Consider the following 21,105-nt stretch of genomic DNA (forward strand, 5'->3'; position numbering starts at 1 on the left):
ACCTACTGCTGTATTCTGTCTTTCTTGATTTTCCTCCTGGTCAATATTAGAATCAGGCGTGGAGATTACATGAGCATCTCCCAACCCCCTCCCCCAAGTTCCTCGTTTAAAGCACTTTTAATCAGTTGTGCCAACCTCCATCCCAGAAGTCTATTTTCCTCCCTACTCAGGTGGAGTCCATCCCAAGGGAACAGTTCTCTCTCCATGAATGCCTCCCAGTGATCAAAAAAGAAAAGGAGTACTTGTGGTCAAACATCCCAAAGCCCTCCTGATAGCACCACTGCCTGAGCCATCTGTTGATCATCATAATTTTGTCTCGCCTTCGTTATCCTCCTTCCACGGATTCCATTTCCTTAAACTTCTTCCCCAGTCTGGCACAGTCTCCCTTGGTGCGCTCCAGAAAGAATCTACCGGTATCATTTGTTCCCATGTGAAATACAGTCAGTGGATTCTTGCCTGCTCCTGTTAGGATCCTGTTCAGCCTCCAATCCGCATCCCATATCCAGGGCTGTATTTCTAATTAGGCACATGCCTAGGGGCGACAGCATTAGGTTGCCAAGTATGCAATTTCCTAGCCTAGTTGGGCTAATTTTAGCACTTGTGAGTTGCGGTACTTTGAGCTATTTTGCTGCCCTGCTGCCGCTGGCCACACTGCTGGGGAGGGAGAGAGCCTCCTGATCTGCCCTGCCCCTTGCTGAGATGCCCCACACGCTGCTTGTCTCACATCATGCTTCCTCCCCTTAGCCATTTGCAACATGTGCAGAAGTCTTGTCCAAGGGAGGCAGAATTTTCCAGAGGCCGCTGTGGTGCCAGATCAGCCTGAGCTGGCTCGAGCTGACTGGTCTTGTGAGTGGCAGCAAACAGCTGGCAGGCAGGTGGTGGGGGCATTTTTTCTTCAAGTCACAGCAGCCTTCTCGGAGCCAGGTTAGGAGGCAGAGCGGGCCACAGAGGGCTTCTGGAGGCCTCCAGGCAGGGCCAAATGGGGATGCAGGAGGGGGGCTCCAGGCGGGGCCACATGGGGATGCAGGAGGGGGTGCTGAAGATTCTGTGCCTAGGGGCGAGTAAATTGTAAATCCAGCCCGGCCCATATCTTAGCGCCCATCAGACAGCACACCCTTCTTTTCTCCAGATCAGCTCTGGTGACAAGCCTGTCTGTTCTTCTTAGTAAGGAGCCCCCAATCAGATGGATCTGCCTCATCTTGGAGGTGGTGCGATTCTCCAGCCTTTTTTCTGGCTGCAAGTCCTCTTGTCTTTTGTTCTCTCTTGCAATCTTCTGCAAGTCATCCCCAGGAGGATAGAGGCTCTCTCTATTGACTCTTCCCCTCTGCTTTTAGGGCTAGCCACTCTTCTCTTCTTCCTTGCCCTATCACCTTCTGTTACTGCCTGCTGTGCCCCTTCTTCATTCTCCAGCTCAGCAAATCTCTTCCTGAGCTCTATTTCCCCTTCACTAGCCGGTCTTTCCTCTGCCTGGTTCTTGTAGTCACACGCTTCCTCTGGCCACTTTCTTCACCCAGCAGTCTACCCTCACAGTTCTCCAGTCCAGCTTGCATTTGAGTGTCTTGACTTTTCCCTTTAGCTTCCTCTCACCTTCTCTCTATCATCCGCTCGAATACCCTTTGAAATTCAACCTAGTTTCCACTTGCATCTCCAAGACTTGGATCTTCTCTTCCACCAGCCTATGCTGGCATTTCATGCAAACGAAGCTCTTTTCAGGTACCCGCTCCAGGATAATGTACAACCTGCAGCTTCCACATCCAGTCATCTTCATTGTCTCTTCCATTCCTTGGGTCATTACCACTGCTGCCTTTGTATCTGTCATAACCTTCCTGCTTAAGGTTCTGTCAGGTGGAAACAAAAAACAAACAAACACCAAACACTACCTCCCGCAAGCTCCCCTTATAAACTCCCACTCGAACTCCCCTGTTTTCTGTCCTGTTTGCTCACTCCTGTGCCACTGACTGGCTGCTTTGCTGCCTTTATAGGGCTCCTAATCAGGGAAGTCCCACCCTCTAATGGGGGAAGGCCCATCCCCTAATTGGGGCTCTGCTATGATCAAAGGCTCTGCTTCTCTCATAGCACACTGGCCCCTATCAGCCCCTGCAAACTGAAACAACCACCACCACCACACAACACACAAGAACTCGCTCACTTCCCCTAAGGAACAGGGGCTTGCCTCCTCCCTTCTCCTCCAATGGAACTCCCACTTAAATTCCACTGGTTTCAGCTCCGTTTGCTGGTTCCTGTGCACATCACTACAGCTGGGGAGTTCACCTTGTTTCACAGACACTTCCTGGCACTCCTCCTGGGTTTAACTAGGGTGCCTGGACCAATCAGGGGCCACGAGGGAAGCTGTCAGTCTGGCCTTCCCAGGTGGTACTTCCTGTGCTGTTTATCTCCACAGGGTCTATATCCGTGGTTCTCAAACGTCTGTATTGGTGACCTCGTCCACACAGCAAGCCTCTGAGTGTGATACCCCCTTATACATTTAAAACACTTTTTATCATTTAACACTATTATAAATGCTGGAGGTGAAGGGGGGTTTGGGGGCGGAGGCTGACTGCTCACGACCCCCCCCATGTAATAATCGCACAACTCCCTGTTTGAGAATCCCTGGTCTATATGATAACACATGTAGCCCTACCGTGGCCACTGGGTAGTCATGTGGAGGTGTCAGCCGTCCTGCACACCCAGGTTCTAGTCCCCACAGAACCTCACGTCATGCTCCAGCTGGAATGGGGTTGGGGAGCTGGTGGGGGACTCCACCAGACTGGGTTACCCAGGAGGGCCAGAGAACAGGATTCTGCAGGATCCTGAGGCCAATGGGGAGCCCAGACAGCCCTACCAAAGGAGGCTCGGTGTCTTTGCAGCCTGAGTGGGACAGGGCTCCTCTCACCTGAATATGTTTGCGAACTTTGGGTTGATTTTGTCATAGATGGGCTGAGCGAGGGTGACATTCAGGTCTATGCGGGCGAAGACCCGGGACGCATATACACCATTCTTCTGGCACACGGCTTTCAGGGTCTTGTGGAAGCCTCTGTAGCCAGTGTCTCGCTGGATAATTGGAAACACAGTTGTAATGAAATGGGTATGGGATACATTACATACAATTTGTATTACAGTAGGACCTATAAACCCGAGTTAAGATAGGGCCCCATTGTGCAGGGAGCTGTACATACATGCAGAGGAGCTGGAAGGTGTAATTTCCAGTTGAAATAGACATATCCACACTAACTCTGATCTGTCCAAGATCCTAGGTATGTACTTGGGGCAGCTAACCCCCAGGGCCGGTGCAAGGATGTTTTGCACCCTAGGCAAAACTTCCACCTTGCGCCTGCTCCCCCGTCCCCAGCCCTGCAGCAGCTCCCCTCTCCGCCCTGAGGCGCCCACCCTGCGGCAGCTCCCTGCTGCCCCCTCCCTCCCTCCCCTTGGCCCGGGGAGCTGTGCGGCAATTCTCCGCCTCCCCCTCCCTCAGCCCAGGGAGCCGCATGCGGCAGCTCCCCGCCCCAGCTCACCTCTGCTCCGCCTCCTCCCCGAGCACGCTGCCGCTTCTCCCACCTCCCAGGCTTGCGGCGCCAATCAGCTGTTTGGCGCACGAGCCTGGGAGGGAGAGAAGCAGAGCGGGGCGGTGCTCAGGGGAGGAGGCGGAGCAGAGGTGAGCTGTGGCGGGGAGCGGTTCTCCTGTGCACCGCGCCCCCCCCCCCATTACTTGCTGCAGGCGGCCCTCACCACCCCACCCCGCCCCAGTTCACCTCCACTCCACCGCCTCTCCAGAGCGCGCTTTTGGTCGCCCCCAACCACGTGGCGCCCTAGGCGGCCCCCTTGTTCGCTTAGTGGTTGCACCGGCCCTGCTAACCCCCCAAACTCCCAACACCCATGCCACCACTGCTACACTTCTATTTGTAGTGCATTCACTCGATGCCAGCTGCAGTGTAGATGCACCCATAATGAGAGAGGCTCTGTCCTGAAGAGCTACTCTAACCCATGTGCTTTACCCTGAAGCATTTGACTTTGTCCCTTCACGGGAGGCGGGAGAGACATGGATCTTAGCTGGTTATTCTGTGTCTTTGCAGAGACATGCAGACATGCAGAGAGCAGGGCAGGACAACTCCGAAAGACCCAGAAACTTCCAGAACAGGGCATGGCAGTTACCTGATGAGCTCAGTAGTGGTTAATGAGGCTGTGTAGCTTTGCAGGTCATACCCAAGTCACCTCTGAGAGCTGAGCCAATCAGCGAATGGGGGAAAGTTATAAATAGAGGAATTAAAAACAGCCCTGTGGACTCAGCAGCTGAGCGAAGCAGGACCAAGAACTGAAGTTGCTGTGAGGGCTGGGTCCCAATCCCTGCACCACTCCGGGTACAGGTCAGTGCTATTCCAGCTTTACTTACTAGGGAAGTAGTAGGATAATATTGGTCCATAGTGTGACGTTGCACTCCATATGCTTTATAAAAATATGCTTGGAATGTGAATATAATGTAGCTGGAAAATGCTTTATGCAAAAGGTCTCTTGTAAGGAATCATTACAAATCTTATAATCTACTGAGTGTGTTAATCCTATTTGTATGAATGTATCATTCTTGTATCTGAAGCTAGAAATATGAAGTATTACTCTGAAGTCTTATTGTAATTATGCAAAGTGTGGGCCATTAATGGTGGTTTAGAATCTTGATGGCTCCCATTGACCAGGACAATTGGTTGTAAATGGCTCTGTTTACTTGTAAGCCTTCCTGTATACGTGGGAGCCAGCCAGTGGGTAATGAAGTCTCACAGGCCATGTGAACATGTCATATGATACTGGAATCCATCTTAAACCTGGTGTTTTTCCATTTAGAAGGAGGGGTGGAAACCCAGAGAGAGACAAAGGATTCCCTCCTTGTGCCAAAGCTATAAAAGGGGGTGGCACAGAACAAAGGGGGCTGCAGTCATGAGAAATTCCATAGTTACCACCTGAGCTGGAACTAACAGAAACTGTACCAGGGAAAGGATTGGGCCCAGACTAAGGAGGAGTCTAGTCTGTGAAAGAAGCTAATTGGAACATCTCTGAGGGTGAGATTTACCTGTATTCAGTTTCTTTACTGTATTAGGCTTAGACTTGCATGTTTTGTTTTACTTTGCTTGGTAACTTACTTTGTTGTGCCTGTTATTATTTGAAACCACTTAAATCCTACTTTTTATACTTAATAAAATCACTTTTGTTTATTATTAAACCCAGAGTAAGTGATTAATACCTGGGGGAGCAAACAGCTGTGCATCTCTCTCTATCAGTGTTATAGAGGGCGGACAATTTATGAGTTTACCCAGTATAATCTTTATACAGAGTAAAATGGATTTATTTGGGGTTTGGATCCCATGGGAAGCTGGGTGTCTGGGTGCTGGAGAGAGGTGACCTGCTGAGCAGTTTTTAGCTAAAGTCTGCAACTTTGGGGGCGTGGACCAGACCTGGGTCTGTGTTGCAGCCGGCTAGCGTGTCTGGCTCAGCAAGGCAGGGTTCTGGAGTCCCAAGCTGGTAGGAAGGCGCGGAGGTAACCTCAGCACATCAGGTGACAGTCCCAAGGGGGTCTCTGTGACCGAACCCGTCACACACAGCGGTGTGTTTTATGGACCTAGAAGGAGAGCGGGGGGCGGGGGAACATTTATTACCTTTAGTGGTGTAGCCCATAGAGCTAGCTTAGCCTTTTATTTTACTTAGCAGTAACGCAAGGAACCTACAGGCCTGTATCCTGTAAGGCACTGACTTAACCACCTTAGGATAAGTAAAGTACGCCTATGACCCTTAGCATAAATAAAACGGCCCGGCAGTTCTCAGTTCCCCAAAATCTAGGGTAATAGCTTGCTCAAGAGAGGGAGTTGGTATTTAACGATACCAGGCAACTGCAGAAACACTGAACTGATACTGGGCTGGGATATTTTAGGATAGAATTGTTGGCAGATGTTTAACCACAAACTTGTATTAGCAATAGGTGACATCTATGGTAATGAGCTAAAGGCATTAATATGTTAACCTATCAGATAAGGGCACCCCCATATTATGAGGGTGAGGAAGTCAGATTTGGACATGGGAAGCTGAGCATCTGAATGAATATTCATGATAGCACCTAGGCCCTACAATAGCCCAAGCCACCATGTAGCGGGCACTAGCTTTCCATCACTGACCCTTCAGCTCTTCATTGTTCTTATCTACCACTGACCTTTGGGTGTTGGGGGTCTGAACCATCAGACTCATTTGGCATGCCAGGGACAGGGCTACTCCTTTGTCTTTCACCACCAGGTCCCCTAGGAAGGGTGTGAGTATAAAAGTATATGACCATATGGCGGGGATGACACCACAGGTATCCCTAATGCTATATTACTGCTATTTGTTTTTGTGGTTTGGAACTTCCTTGTCTTCCTTGATTGTGTTAATAAAAGTGGCTAAGGCTTTGCTTTGCCCTCAGCGTGAGTGTCTTTGCCATGCACCCTGGGTTCCCTACAAGATATTGAACTTATTTGTTTTAATTCTGTTGAGTCTGATTCTGGAATGAGAATCTATTAGCCCCAGCTCATTAAATTAATATCAAATGGCAATCAATACCATTAACAACCATGCTACAGAATCTGTGGAATTTATACTTAGCTCTCAGCTAACTGCTCTGAACTGGGATTCTGTCTTGGTTACAGAACATGTGAATGGGGAAGCACTTACTGAGGGGAGGGTCTGTGAATTCTTGCCCATGTTAGCTGGGTCTATGGGGAGAAGATGGTGCCCTGTAGAGTGTGAGGTTTGTAGAGATCCAGGGAATGGATATTTTATAGGCTGATCCCAATCCCTGCACCGCTTTGGATACAGGTTACAGATTTGTGTTTCACCAGCAACTGAGAGGTCCAGTCAGCTACTGCCCCAAGGGCTGGAAGCTGCTAGCTGGGGAGCTCCTTGTTCGCTGCCAAGGTCTGAGTGTTTGACAGGAGTGTTCTCGACCTCTGAAGAGTCCAGGTGACACACACGACACACCACGCTCGCATTGCAAAGACTGAGGGCTTGTCTACACTGGGGCTTTACAGTGCAGCAACTTTGTCGCTCAGGAGTGTGAAAAATCACCCCCCGAGCGCTGCAAGTTTCAGCGCCGTAAAGTGCCAGTGTAGACAGTGCACCAGTGCGGGGAGCCGTGCTCCCAGCGCTGGTAGCTACGCCCCTTGTGGAGGTGTTTTTCTAGAGCGCTGGGAGAGCTCGGCCGCGACTACACAAGCCACATGGCACGGCTTTAACGTGGACAAGCCCTGAGAAATCATCTTTGAGAGGAGATCAGAGCTTGCTACTCACTGTAAGGAGCTGAGAGAACGCTTTTTGATGAGATAATTTTGCTTGCTTCACGCCTTCGTTAAGGGGCTGTTCCAGCTGGGCAAAACATTGCTCAATCTCCTTCTCCAAAGCCTTGATCTTGTCCTCCACAAAGCCTTCCAAGCCGCTCTGCTGATAGTGATCCTGCAACGGCAGAACAGCACAGGACACATCATTGTGCAGCTGATGCTGGAGGCAAAATAAAGATACACTCCAAGATTTCTCCTTGCGAGAAACCGCAGCGCAGGCCTGGGTTCGGTCAGCACCTCGATGGGAGGCATCTAAAGAACACACGGTGCTGGAAGAGGCGGTGTCGCCAATCCAGCTGGGGTGCTCTGCGTCAGTACTGAACCAAAGCCCTAGCGTGGCATGATGCTGGAGGCCGCACGAAGGAGAGGGGGAAGTGACAGCTGGGCAACAGGGGAGGTACAAGGTTTGGCTGCCTTTGCAGATAAAGCCTGTAGTGGTTTTAAACTTCAGTTATAGATAGGGGGAAAGGAACAGAATCTCTGTATCTTTTTCCTCCTTTCACTGCTTTGCCCACCCACAGAACACAATGGACGCAGGGATATGTTTTTGCCCCCCAGTGATATGGGTCAGTGGTGAGCAACTGGGAGGTAGTGCTTGGTGTCACATCATCGAAAAGCCCAACCGGCCAAGTAGAGCATAGCCTTGGACAATGTAGGTGTGTCTCCCCTAGGGAAAATAGCATGTTTCAGCTCAGACACAGTTTCACTGATGCTGCCAATGGAGTAAGCTGTACTGTAAAAAGGGTGCCGAGTTTACTACCACATCATCATCTAACCCTGCTCTAGGGACAGAACTCAGAGCCTCCTGTGTCCTCTCCCTACGGAACTGACCCCATTAGCGGTCAGCAGTATGGCTATGGCTCCAGCTCCATCCACTGGGGGGCAGTGAGGCATTTACACACTAGCCAGCTCATTACTAGATTTTTGGAGCAGATCTGCATATGTTTCCTGCTAGGAACCATGGGGCGAGTGGCCTGGTTCAAAGTAACAGGGATGGAACGGGGAGAAGGCAGAGTGCAGAGAAACTGCTGCAGTGGGAAGAGAGGGGAATATTCACTGCATCATCACTGTGCTAGCCGTGAAGCAGATTGTAGTGCTCAAAGCTGTTCCAGCCGTACCACCATGTCTCGTGTGGAGTTGAAATTCTCAGCCAGCAGGACAATGCTGAGAGCCTTGGTTATATAATCCACTAGGAGCTTCTTCTTCTCTGTCAGATAGATATTCCTGACGTACTCTCTCAGCTTGGGGATCTCTGGAATAGCACAGATAGGCGGAGTTAGTCCTGGTCTACACCGAGGATGACCTAGCCATGGTGCTCAGGGCTGTGAAAAATTTCACACCCTGTGTGATGTAAGAAAGAACATAAGAACGTCCATATTGGGTCAGACCAAAGGTCCATCTAGCCCAGTATCCTGTTTTTATTTTAAACCTGCTGCCTATTCATTTCATTTGATGACCCCTAGTTCTTGTGTTATGAGGAGTAAATAACACTTCCTTATTTACTTTCTCCACACCAGACATGATTTTATAGACCTCTATCATATCCCCCCCAGTCATCTCTTTTCCAATCTGAAAAGTTCCAGTTTTATTAATCTCTCCTCATACAGAAGCTGTTCTATACCCCTAGTCATTTTTGTTGCCCTCTTTCTAAACCTTTTCCAATTCCAATACAGTATATCTTTTTTGAGATGGAGTAATGAGATCAGTATGCAGTGTTCAAATGTGGGTGTGCCATGGATTTATATAGTGGCAACATGATATTTTCTGTCTTACTATCTCTCCCTTTCTTAATGATTCCCAGCATTCTGGTCGCTTTTTGGACTGCTGCTGCACATTGAGTGGATGTTTTCAGAGAACTATCCACAATGACTCCATGATATCTTTCTTGAGTGGGAACAGTTAATTTAGACCCCATCATTTTATATGTCTAGTTGGGATTACGTTTTCCAATGTGCATTACTTTGCATTTATCAACAGTGAATTTCATCTGCCATTGTGTTACCAAGTCACCCAGATTTGTAGGATCCATTTGTAACTCTTCGCTGTCTGCCTGGGACTTAACTATCTTGAGTAGTTTTGTATCATCTGTAAATTTTGCCACATCACTGTTTACCCCTTTTTCCAGATCGTTTATGAATATGTTGAATAGGACTGGTCCCAGAACAGACCCCTGGGGGACACCACTATTTACCTCTCTCCATTCTGAGAAATGACCATTTATTCCTACCCTTTGTTTCCTATCCTTTAACCAGTTAACAATCCATGAGAGAACCTTCCCTCTTATCCCATGGCAGCTTACTTTGCTTAAGAGCCTTTGGTGAGGGACCTTGTCAAAGGCTTTCTGAAAATCTAAATACATGATATCCACTGAATCCCCTACATGCTTGTTGACCCCCTCAAAGAATTCTAGTAGATTGGTGAGGCATGATTTCCCTTTACAAAAACCATGTTGACTCTTCCCCAACAAATTATGTTCATCTATGTGTCTGACAATTCTGTTCTTTACTATAGGTTTCAGAGTAACAGCCGTGTTAGTCTGTATTCGCAAAAAGAAAAGGAGTGAAGTGAGCTGTAGCTCACGAAAGCTTATGCTCAAATAAATTGGTTAGTCTTTAAGGTGCCACAAATCCTCCTGTTCTTTACTATAGTTTCAATCAGTTTTCCCGATACTGAAGTCAGGCTTACTGGCCTGTAAGTGCCGGGATCAGCTCTGGAGCCCTTTTTAAAAATTGGCGTCACATTAGCTATCCTCCAGTCGTCTGGTACAGAAGCTGATTTAAATGATAGGTTAGAGACTACAGTTAGTAGTTCTGCAGTTTCACATTTGAGTTTCTTCAGAACTCTTGGGTGAATACCGTCCGGTCCTGGTGACTTATTACTGTTTAGTTTATCTGTTTGTTCCAAAACCTCCTCTTACGACACCTCAATCTGGGACAGTTCCTCAGATTTCTCACCGAAAAAGACTGGCTCAGCTTTGGGAATCTCCCTCACATCCTCAGCCTTGAAGACTGTAGACAAAGCTGGGTCAGCAGCCTCGCTACCACCTCTCGAGGGGATGAATTTGCTACGGCAAAAGAAAACCCCCTTCCGTTTTCTGAAGCGAGTGCCTACGCTACAGCACGTCAGCAATGTAGCTGCGACGGCAGCGCTTGTAGTGTGGACATATCCTTAGAAATGTGGCAGGAGACGTTCCTCCTGCAGGATGTTCAACAGGGGGAACATTGCTCCTGCAGAGATTCCCGTCAGTGAACACAGGGTTGGATTAAGGCCTAGGCCTAGGACCCCAGCTCCAGGAGCAGTGTGATTACATCAGAATCCCAGCCTGCATTTACAAAAAGTAAAGTCTCTAGTCCTCACAGTTGTGAGGAATAGCTTGGAAACTGGTTCAGTAACATCTGCCTGAATCTGCACAGAGCCTGAACTAATTGCTGTGAGGGTGGCCACTGCCCCATTTATTTCAGTGGGGTATTAACCCCACTACCCTGGGGCTCTCCGAACTCCAGCCCAGCAGAGCGCTCTGTGCATAGCAGGAGGGGAAGACTGCAGATGGCTTGACCCATCCAAACAGAAACACAGAAAGCAGAGGGGACTCCTGTTTACACTCATGCTGCTCCTGAGGAGAAGGGCATTGGGCAGTCAGGCCTGGTGGGAAGAAGTAGGCTCTCTCGACTATTAAGCCAAAGGACCTATTGCTAAGTAAAGGCCTATTATCAAGTGAATCAACCGCTTTGCAAGCTTTATGAATAATTTGTAATAATGATGTTACATTGTGCAACCTTTATTAAGAGTGGAAAATTTAGTTTAGTGAGAGTGGAGAATTTAGTTGCTTGAGGTTTAGCATAACATCCTGTTTATCAGAACAAGTGCCTTAACTGCAAGATGTACTGACCGCATTAGTATGGGAAGTTTGGATATTGCAATATGCATTTGGAAATTTGCAACATGCCTTATTGTGATAGAGGCTCAAGGTAAACCTTAACCTTCTCTTTGTTAAGCTAAATAGATTGAACTCCTTGAGTCTAAGTACCTAAATGGGGAATAAAAATTTGATAATGGGCTCTTCAGTCTAGCAGACAAAGCTGTAACATGATCCAGTGGCTGGAAGTTAAGCTAGACAAATTCAGACTAGAAATAAGATGTACATTTTTAACATTGAGGGTCATTAACCACTGGAACAACATACCAGAGGTTGTGGTGGATTCTCACTCGTTGTAAATGTTTGAATCTAGTGCTGAAAAGCTAGGTATTATTACTGGATGTTTTTCTGAAGAGCAGGCTCTAGTTCAAACCCAGCAGTTGGACTTGGAGCAGGAATTACTCCAGCGCAGTCCTATGACCTGTGTTATGCAGGAGGTCAGACTAGATGATCACAATGGTCCTTCTGGCCCTCACATCTGTGAATCTCTGCCATTGCCACTCTGGGAGCAGAGGGGGCCCTCCTAGCACTGGCACTACAGGTGGGGGTGAGGACTGTAGGGGTGAAGCCATGATACCCCCCTCCCCATGTCATGATGTGCTTAGAGCTCCAGGCTGCTTCGGTATGAACATGGGTGAACGTTCCCTCTATAGAACAGCTCTTGTTTCAGTCAAGAGACTTGGAGGAAAAGCTGGTGTCTCAGAAACTCAGGGACCTACACATTGCCTGCTGCAGATCTGAGCAGGGCAGCAGTGGCTGGTTTGTGCAGGTGTAACCCACACATCTCCTGGGTGTGGTGTTCTGTCCCATCTAGTGGCACAGAGACCATTTAGAGAGATATATAAAATGAGTCTGCTCTACAGCCTTAGCTAACAGCCAGTTGGCTTTTAATTCATGCGGTAGAGGCTCATGCACTAAGCTCCAGAGGTCCCCAGTTCGATCCCGCCAATGACCGGGGTCTGTCAGTGTTACACAGGGATCTGCACATGCAGTCACAAGCTACACAACGTTGGGAGAGGAAAAGGGGAAGCAACACAAAGAAGAAAACAGGGGGCCGAGAAGCAGAGCTAAGCCTTGCTATCAACAACACATATAGTGCTGTGTCCTGTGAATGCCACCTCTCCTGCAGCTTCCCGGCAGGCTGTGTGACAGGCAAGGAAGGTTGTGGCTGTGCAATGACAGGTACTTGGGGTATTGAACCTCTAGCACTCAGGGGCTGAGTTAAGTCCCCTCGCTGGCCCTGTATGTTATACCCCCTGAGGCTCAGGCAGAGACAGGGATTCACAGCACCCACAGCAGTGACATCAATGGCTACAACGTCTGCTTTGCCAGTGCAGCCCAATGCGTGGGCAATGCTAGCTGCAGAGGTGGTGTTGCTGGAACAGCTGAGGGATAGGCTAATACAGGGCATTGATCCCTGGGCAGCCCCCATCTCCTGGAGAGCCCGGGCCCTCAGCTGCAATGGAGAAGGTGCCTTCCCTGCAGGAACCCCACAGAAGGGCGCTGGTGGCAACAGCACTTGCCTCCCCTTAGGACAATGCCTCCCTTTGGGTGCAGGGGCCAGGCTGGGGCAGGGGCGCGGAATTTACAACACCCTGGGCCAGCTTTAGCGAGTCTGATCCTTGATCATTAACAGGTAAAGCTTCTCAAGCCTTGCACTGCAGGCTAAGCTCCCGTTCAGGGCACAAAGATGTCAGGATTCTGGATTCAGCAGTGGATGGGCCCAGCAGAACAACTGGGTCCCATGCAACAAGGCAGCGTATGTAGAGGGCTGTAGGGGAGGGCTACTGAGATGTCAAGGGAAGGGACTGGACAGGGGGCCTATAGAGGTTTGGGTTGGGAGAAAGATGGGGTCACTGGTGGAAGAGAAGCCAGAAGTGGGGCTCTCAGATGGTCATTGGAGAGGGCCTGAACCTGAGAGGTGCTGAGCACCTGCAACCCCCATAGATTTCTGTGTCTGCAGTGCACTAGGACTCAGAGTTGTGGATTCAATTTTTGGCTCTGCCACAGATACTGTGTGACCTTGGCCAAGTCACTTAATCTCTGAGCCTCAGTTCCCCATTAAAACAGAGACAGTGACACTCACTTTGTTTGTCGAATCTATTTAGATCATCAGCTCTTTATGGCAGGGACTGTCTCTTATTATGCGCATGTAGATCGCCTAGCACCACAGAGCCCTGATTTTGGTTTTAGATTTGTAATACAATTGTAATACAGGTGTAATTGTAATACAAATAACAATAAATATAATCCCCACAGTTTGGGGAAAAGCATCTGCACATTTAGATGCTGCTTTGAACCAAATTCCTGCATCTGTGGTGTGTGCCCATCACCAGTAAGAGATGCACACAGATGCAGAGTCAGCACTCCGATAAATGAAGCATTAGCAATTCATGTTGAAAGAATAATTGCATGTTACCTGTCTCTTCCTTAGTGATATAATTCTCCCTCCAGTATTCTTTAGCACTGACCGTATAAACGAGATCAGCCTTGTTCAGAATTTCTGAGTCACTTGGCAGTATTTTCTAAAAAAAAACCAAAAATCAAACAAACAAACAAAAAACCACCCACACACAGATTGTGTAAAAAGTGGGGTTATTTAAGCAGCTTCAGAAAATACATAAGAACGGCCATACTGGGTCAGAATAAAGGTCCAGCTAGCCCAGTATCCTGTCTTCCCACAGTGGCCAAGGCCAGGTGCCCCAGAGGGAATGAACAGAACAGGGAATCATGAAGTGATCCATCCCCTGTCGCCCATCCCCAACTTCTGGCAAGTCCTATTGTCACTGCAGAATTCCGCCACAGTTAGTACAATAAGTGGTGCAGTAAGTGTGAATTTAATCAGTTGCGTATCCTCAACCTACCCCCTTCATATCAGGATCCAGTTCAAAACTGTGCTCCCTCCCTCCAGCGGCAAACTCCTCTGTCTCGTCACATAATCTCACCATTGTTGGGGTGAGAGCCTCTTCCCCTGCAGCTTCTCACACCAGGAACAGCCTTGTGAAATTTCTGCCCCATCAATGTCCCAGCTCATCTCTCTCCCTTTCTGAGGCCTTGTTTCCTCTCTCCCTATGTTACCGGATTCGTTTAAGGAATGCTTTGTGCTGCAGACAAACAGTGCATCTTAAATTCCTAATTTTGTATTACTGTGAAACGATGGGATTTGTGATGTCAAATTTTCATTGAGCAAACACCGAATCAAGGATCAGCTTTGTCTGCACATTGATTTTAATGCCTGGATCCCTTATTTATGACTCAGAATCAAACCACAGAGGATGGTCAGCTCCAAACACACAAGTTTTTATCACTGGAGGTAAAGGAGAGTTCCCTAATGGGATTTTCAGAAGTGCCTAACAAGGTTAGGCAACTAACTCCCATTGGAAGTTGACAGTAATTAGGCACCTGAAAGCCAAGATAGATCTGGCCCCAGAATTCAATAGGGCTTAGAACTTTGTGTGTTGACATCGAGGTTTTTATAGTATAGTTGAGACCACCTAGAAATCATCACATCTCATGGAAAAATACTTGCTTATAAATGTTAGTCCAAGGACCATCACATTTACTATTGAAATATAATAGGAATAGGTTTCCTGCAACTAGAAAACCCAGTATTATACTTTACCTTGAGCTTTGTCTTCATTCCATTGCTTTTCTTCCTTTTCACGGACGCGTTCCTCTCTAAAATGGCATCGTGTTTGGTTTCTATAAGTTTCTACATTTGGAAAGACAATGAAAGCTACTATAGGTAGTCCCCAAAATGTTTTCATAGATTTTAAAGCCATCAGACACCATCTATTCTGGTTTCCAACATAACACAGGGCAAACTTCACCCAGGAATTTCTGCATCGAGCCCAGAACTTATGTTTGAGCTAGAGCAGATCTTTTAGGGCTTGTCTACATGAACCAGTAATGGTAACTATAGGGATGTGATTTCTAGAGCCCACTAATATGTTGCACATTAACTGGCCCATGGGGACCCTGCCAGCGTGGGCTAGAAGTTCCCTAGTGTGCTTTTAACATACTGCTGTTTGAAACAGCACTATGTTAGTAATAGTCAACATGGATCGTCAAGAACAAATCATGTAAACCGAATGTAATAGCTTTCCTTGATGGGGTAACAAGCCTTGTGGATGCGGGGAAGTGGTAGATGTGGGATATCTTGACTTTAGTAAGGCTGTTGATACCATCTCGCATGACCTTCTCATAAACAAACTAGAGAAACACAGCCTAGATGGAGCTACAATAAGGTGGGTGCCTAACTGGTTGGAAAACCGTTCTCAGAGAGTAGTTATCAGTGGTTCACAGTCAAGCTGGAAGGGCATAACAAGTGGGGTCCCACAGGAATTGGTCCTTGGTCCAGTTCTGTTCAATATCTTCATCAATGATTTAGATAATGGCATAGAGAGTGCACTTAAAGTCTGCGGACAGTGCCAAGCTAGGAGGGTTTGCAGGTGCTTTGGAGGATAGGATTAAAATTCAAAATGATCTGGACAAGCTGGAGAAATGGTCTGAAGTAAATAGGATGAAATTCAATGTACTCCACTTAGGAAGGAACAATCAGTTGCACACAAAGAAAATGGGAAATGGCTGCCTAGGAAGGAGTACTGTAGAAAGGGATCTGGGGGTCATAGTGGATCACAAGCTAAATGTGAGTCAACAGTGTAGCACTGTTGCAAAAAAAGCAAACATCATTCTGAGATGTATTAGCAGGAGTATTGTAAGCAAGACACGAAAAGTAATTCTGCTCTACTCAGCACTTATAAGGCCTCAGCTGGAGTACTATATCCAGTTCTGGGCACCACATTTCAGGAAAGATGTGGACAAATTGGAGAAGTCCAGAGAAGAACAACAAAAATGATTAAAGGTCTAGAAAACATGACCTATAAGGAGAGATTGAAAAAATTGGGTTTGTTTAGTCTGGAGAAGAGAAGACGGAAGGGAGACATGATAACAGTTTTCAAGTACATAAAAAGTTGTTACAAGGATGGGGGATGAAAAATTGTTCTCCTTAACCTCTGAGGACAGGTAAAGAAGCCATGGGCTTCAATTGCAGCAAGGGAGACTTAGGACGAACATTAAGAAAATCTTCCTGTCAGGGTAGCTAAGCACTGGAACAAATTGCATAGGGAGGTTGTGGAGTCTCCATCACTGGAGGTTTTTAAGAACAGGTTGGACAAACACCTGTAGGGAATGGTCTAGTTATTACCTAGTCCTGCCTTGAGTGCAGGGGACTGGACTAGATGACCTCTCAAGATCCCTTCCAGCCTTACCCTTCTATGATTCTATGGTAAAGCTCACAGGGAACTTCTAATGCATGCTGGCCAGCTCCACATGGACCAGTTAATGACTAACATGTCAGTGCTCTTTACAACTCACGCCCACGACCCATAGTCCACCTTACTGCTCTGTGTGGACACGCCTTTGGAAAGACAGTCAGTCTTGATGTAAAGACTCCAAGTAATGGTCCCATCCTAGGTAAGTTGGTTCAATGAGTAATTACCTGCACTGTTAAAAAAAATGTGCCTTATTTCTAGTCTGAATTTGTCTAGTTTCAGATTGCAGGCACTGGATCTTATTAGGGCTTTTTTTGCTAGATTTAAGAGTCATCTGCTCTCAGAAATCTCTCTCCCATGTAGGTATTTGTAGCTTGTGATCAAGTCACCTTTTAACCTTCTCTTGGCTAAATTAAATCAATTGAGCTAACTGTTCATTATAAAAAGAGTTAAACAGGATTATTGCTTTCAATAACATTAATTTCATTTTTGGTTCATGTAATTTAAAAGTATCCTTTATTAAGGTTATTATCCCAGGTTAGTTAGTGAGGCAGATATCGCTGCATGAAACATAAAAACCAACTCTAGGGGAGTTAATTAGTACTGTAACCTGCAGCACATCTCCAGTTCCTAATTTGGTCTTGTTCTGGAGCCATTTTACACTGGGAAATACTCGATCAAGGCTTGTTTTGTCTGTGAACTGAACTTAGTTCTTTGAACCCTTGTTTATGACTCAGAAATAAGCCATAGAAGGCTAGAAAAGATGATCTAATGGTTAAGACACTGGACTGGGACTTGAGATCCAGACTGAATTCCCAGCTCTGCCACTGACTCCCTGTGTGCCGTTGGACAAGTCACTTAGTCTCTCTGTGCCTCAGTTCCCCACCTGTAAAATGAGGATAACAGCCCTGCCCTGCCTCACAGGGGCGTTGAGGATAAATTCAATAATGTTTGTGAGGCATTCAGATACTACTGGGATTATGGCCATAAATAAGTGAACCCATATGGCTAAAAAAACAACAAGGAGTTCGGTGGCACCTTAAAGACTAACAGATTTATTTGGGCATAAGCTTTCGTTGGTAAAAAATGCACTTCTTCACATGCATGGAGTGAAGATTACAGATGCAGGCATTATTATACTGACACATGAAGAGAAGGGAGTTACCTCATAAGAGGAGAACCAGAGCTGACAGAGCCAATGATACCTCCTCATCAATTATTGGGAGTGGACTACATCCACCCTGATTGAATTGGCCCCGTCAACACTGGTTCTCCACTTGTGAGGTAACTCCCTTCTCTTCATGTGTCAGTATAATAATGCCTGCATCTGTAATCTTCACTCCATGCATCTGAGGAAGTGGGTTTTTTACCCACGAAAGCTTATGCCCAAATAAATCTGTTAGTCTTTAAGGTGCCACCAGACTCCTTGTTGTTTTTGTGGATACAGACTAACATAGCTACCCCTGATACTTGACTCCATATGGCTAAGTCCACTCTACTTTGTTGTTAACGTTGTTCAGCTGCCTAAATTCTAGTGTCTTGCATTCCTCAGGGCTCCCATGTATAGCGACTGCCTTATTGCTCCAGTTTTACAGCTGGAGAAGCTAGGGGGCACAGAGGTTAAGTGACTAGCCCAAGGACACACAATGAGACTGTTACAGAGATGGGATGAGAACAAGGGACTTTGCAGCTCTCATGCCACTGCACCAGGCCTCTCTTAGGATATTTACCCTATTCCAGCTGATATTAACTTCCTTCCTGAACTACAAATGCCGATAGCTCTTGTAATTTTATCCTGATTGTGGGCTAAACTGTCTTTTTCTTACCCACTCAAAGCGAATGGGGGGCTCACATGAGTAGGGTGAGCAGGTGATACCTAGACTGGGCCCATGGATGCTATAAATGCCTACTGTTTAAAAAAATTAACCCGGCAGCTCCTCTTACAGTAATCAGGACTCTTGCTAGAACACCCCATTGTATTTAGCAGCCCTAGTGGATGACATCCATCTTCAGAAGACAAATCAGTGACCCCTCATTTTTGTTTATGGAGAGTTCATTTTTAAGACTATAACTTGTTTTTTAAAAAGTCTGCAAATACTCACGTGTTTCTCTTTTCTTTCCCTGGAAAAAAATCAAAATGACACATTTAATCAGGTATGGCAAACATCAAAAATCCTGTCATGCCCCTTGCACATAACTATGTGCAGGGGGTTATAGGAAGGTGACAATATACAGTCTGGAAAGTAGGAAATGGGCTTAGCATATTCATAAGCATGGCCAGACTGGATCAGACCCAAGGTCCATCTAGCCCAGCATCCTGTTTCTGGCAGTGGCCAGCACCAGATGTTTCAATGGAAGGTGCAAGAATCATTGTAGAAAGCAAGTATAGAATGACCTGTTTATTCCTAACCCCTGTGACACAGAAGTGAATTGGTGGTTCGCAACTCTTGTCAGATCTAACATACTTGCTACACCTCACACACTGCCATCATGATATATATCCAAAAGTTTGCATGTAATATATCATTAATATTCTTGCATTATGTATATACATATGGTCAACCCACAAAGAACTTTACAGATGGGCAGGAAATATGTGACTAAAATATGTGTAAACCAGGCATGTCATGGGGAATTGATAACTTTTCTCCAGACAAAGGAAAGAGGCAGACATCTCAGACCAGGTGTGCCCAATTCAATGGGCTATTCATTTGTATCTCAGGTTGCAAGAAGAGATCATTTGCATTGTAAAAATCACCTGCAAGGGAGAAGACAGCCTGGAATCTACAGGAGACAGACTGGCAGCCGCACCCAGCAGGGGAAAGGAACCTTATCTGGGAATACATTTCAAAGGCTTACTGGACTATAAAGAGAGGGGGAGCAAACCCATAAATGATAGATCACTTAGGGGATTCAAGAGGCCAGAGCTCTTGAAATAAGAGGTTACTTACTGTACTGGAGGTTCGTCAAGATGTGTGGTCCCTAGCTGTACTCCACACATAGGTGTACATTCACGCCATACACTCGAGTCCTGTTTTTTTTTCCAAGCAGTGTCTGTTGACCTGCATGTGCGTGGTATGTCCTTTTGTGCTCCCGACTGAGAGTGTAAGGGGCAGTGCAGATCAACACTACTCCAGTTCCTCCTCTTACTGCACTGTGGTGAAGTCCGAAGCAGAGGGACAGGAGGGCAGGTAGTGGAACACAGCTAGGGACCACACATCTCAGAGAACCTCCAGGTACAGTAAGTAACATCCTCTTCTTCGAGTGATGGTCCCTATGTGACCTGCTGCTCACAAACCAGGTAGAATTAGTGGGGGAAGCAAAAGTGGATGGGAATCTGGGAGGCAGTGACCATGAGTTGGTTGAGTTCAGGATCCTGACGCAGGGAAGGAAGGTAAGCAGCAGGATACGGACCCTGGACTTCAGGAAAGCAGACTTCGACTCCCTCAGGGAACAGATGGCCAGGATCCCCTGGGGGACTAACATGAAGGGGAAGGGAGTCCAGGAGAGCTGGCTGTATTTCAAGGAATCCCTGTTGAGGTTACAGGGACAAACCATCCCGATGAGTCGAAAGAATAGTAAATATGGCAGGCGACCAGCTTGGCTTAATGGTGAAATCCTAGCGGATCTTAAACATAAAAAAGAAGCTTACAAGAAGTGGAAGGTTGGACATATGACCAGGGAAGAGTATAAAAATATTGCTCGGGCATGTAGGAAAGATATCAGGAGGGCCAAATCGCACCTGGAGCTGCAGCTAGCAAGAGATGTCAAGAGTAACAAGAAGGGTTTCTTCAGGTATGTTGGCAACAAGAAGAAAGCCAAGGAAAGTGTGGGCCCCTTACTGAATGAGGGAGGCAACCTAGTGACAGAGGATGTGGAAAAAGCTAATGTACTCAATGCTTTTTTTGCCTCTGTTTTCACTAACAAGGTCAGCTCCCAGACTGCTGCGCTGGGCATCACAAAATGGGGAAGAGATGGCCAGCCCTCTGTAGAGATAGAGGTGGTTAGGGACTATTTAGAAAAGCTGGACGTGCACAAGTCCATGGGGCCGGACGAATTGCATCCGAGAGTGCTGAAGGAATTGGCGGCTGTGATTGCAGAGCCCTTGGCCATTATCTTTGAAAACTCGTGGCGAACGGGGGAAGTCCCGGATGACTGGAAAAAGGCTAATGTAGTGCCCATCTTTAAAAAAGGGAAGAAGGAGGATCCTGGGAACTACAGGCCAGTCAGCCTCACCTCAGTCCCTGGAAAAATCATGGAGCAGGTCCTCAAAGAATCAATCCTGAAGCACTTAGAGGAGAGGAAAGTGATCAGGAACAGTCAGCATGGATTCACCAAGGGAAGGTCATGCCTGACTAATCTAATCGCCTTTTATGATGAGATTACTGGTTCTGTGGATGAAGGGAAAGCAGTGGATGTATTGTTTCTTGACTTTAGCAAAGCTTTTGACACGGTCTCCCACAGCATTCTTGTCAGCAAGTTAAGGAAGTATGGGCTGGATGAATGCACTATAAGGTGGGTAGAAAGCTGGCTAGATTGTCGGGCTCAACGGGTAGTGATCAATGGCTCCATG

At 47.0% G+C, this 21,105-nt stretch overlaps 1 protein-coding gene across 3 annotated transcripts in view; it reads right to left on the reverse strand.

Moving 5' to 3' along the window:
• NUGGC (nuclear GTPase, germinal center associated) overlaps positions 1–21,105 on the reverse strand; it is a 90,478-nt gene that overhangs the window by 33,363 nt on the left and 36,010 nt on the right. For all 3 annotated transcript variants that reach the window (XM_037893767.2, XM_037893770.2, XM_037893766.2), the window contains exons 9-14: positions 18,635–18,653; positions 14,882–14,971; positions 13,679–13,784; positions 8,462–8,595; positions 7,297–7,458; positions 2,894–3,051 (exon numbers count right to left, since the gene is read on the reverse strand). In XM_037893767.2, the coding sequence (XP_037749695.1) occupies positions 2,894–3,051; positions 7,297–7,458; positions 8,462–8,595; positions 13,679–13,784; positions 14,882–14,971; positions 18,635–18,653 (669 nt within the window). The remainder of the gene's footprint in view (positions 1–2,893; positions 3,052–7,296; positions 7,459–8,461; positions 8,596–13,678; positions 13,785–14,881; positions 14,972–18,634; positions 18,654–21,105) is intronic.

This window comes from Chelonia mydas, chromosome 3 (assembly GCF_015237465.2).
Source record: "Chelonia mydas isolate rCheMyd1 chromosome 3, rCheMyd1.pri.v2, whole genome shotgun sequence".
Taxonomy (NCBI): Eukaryota; Metazoa; Chordata; order Testudines; family Cheloniidae; genus Chelonia; species Chelonia mydas.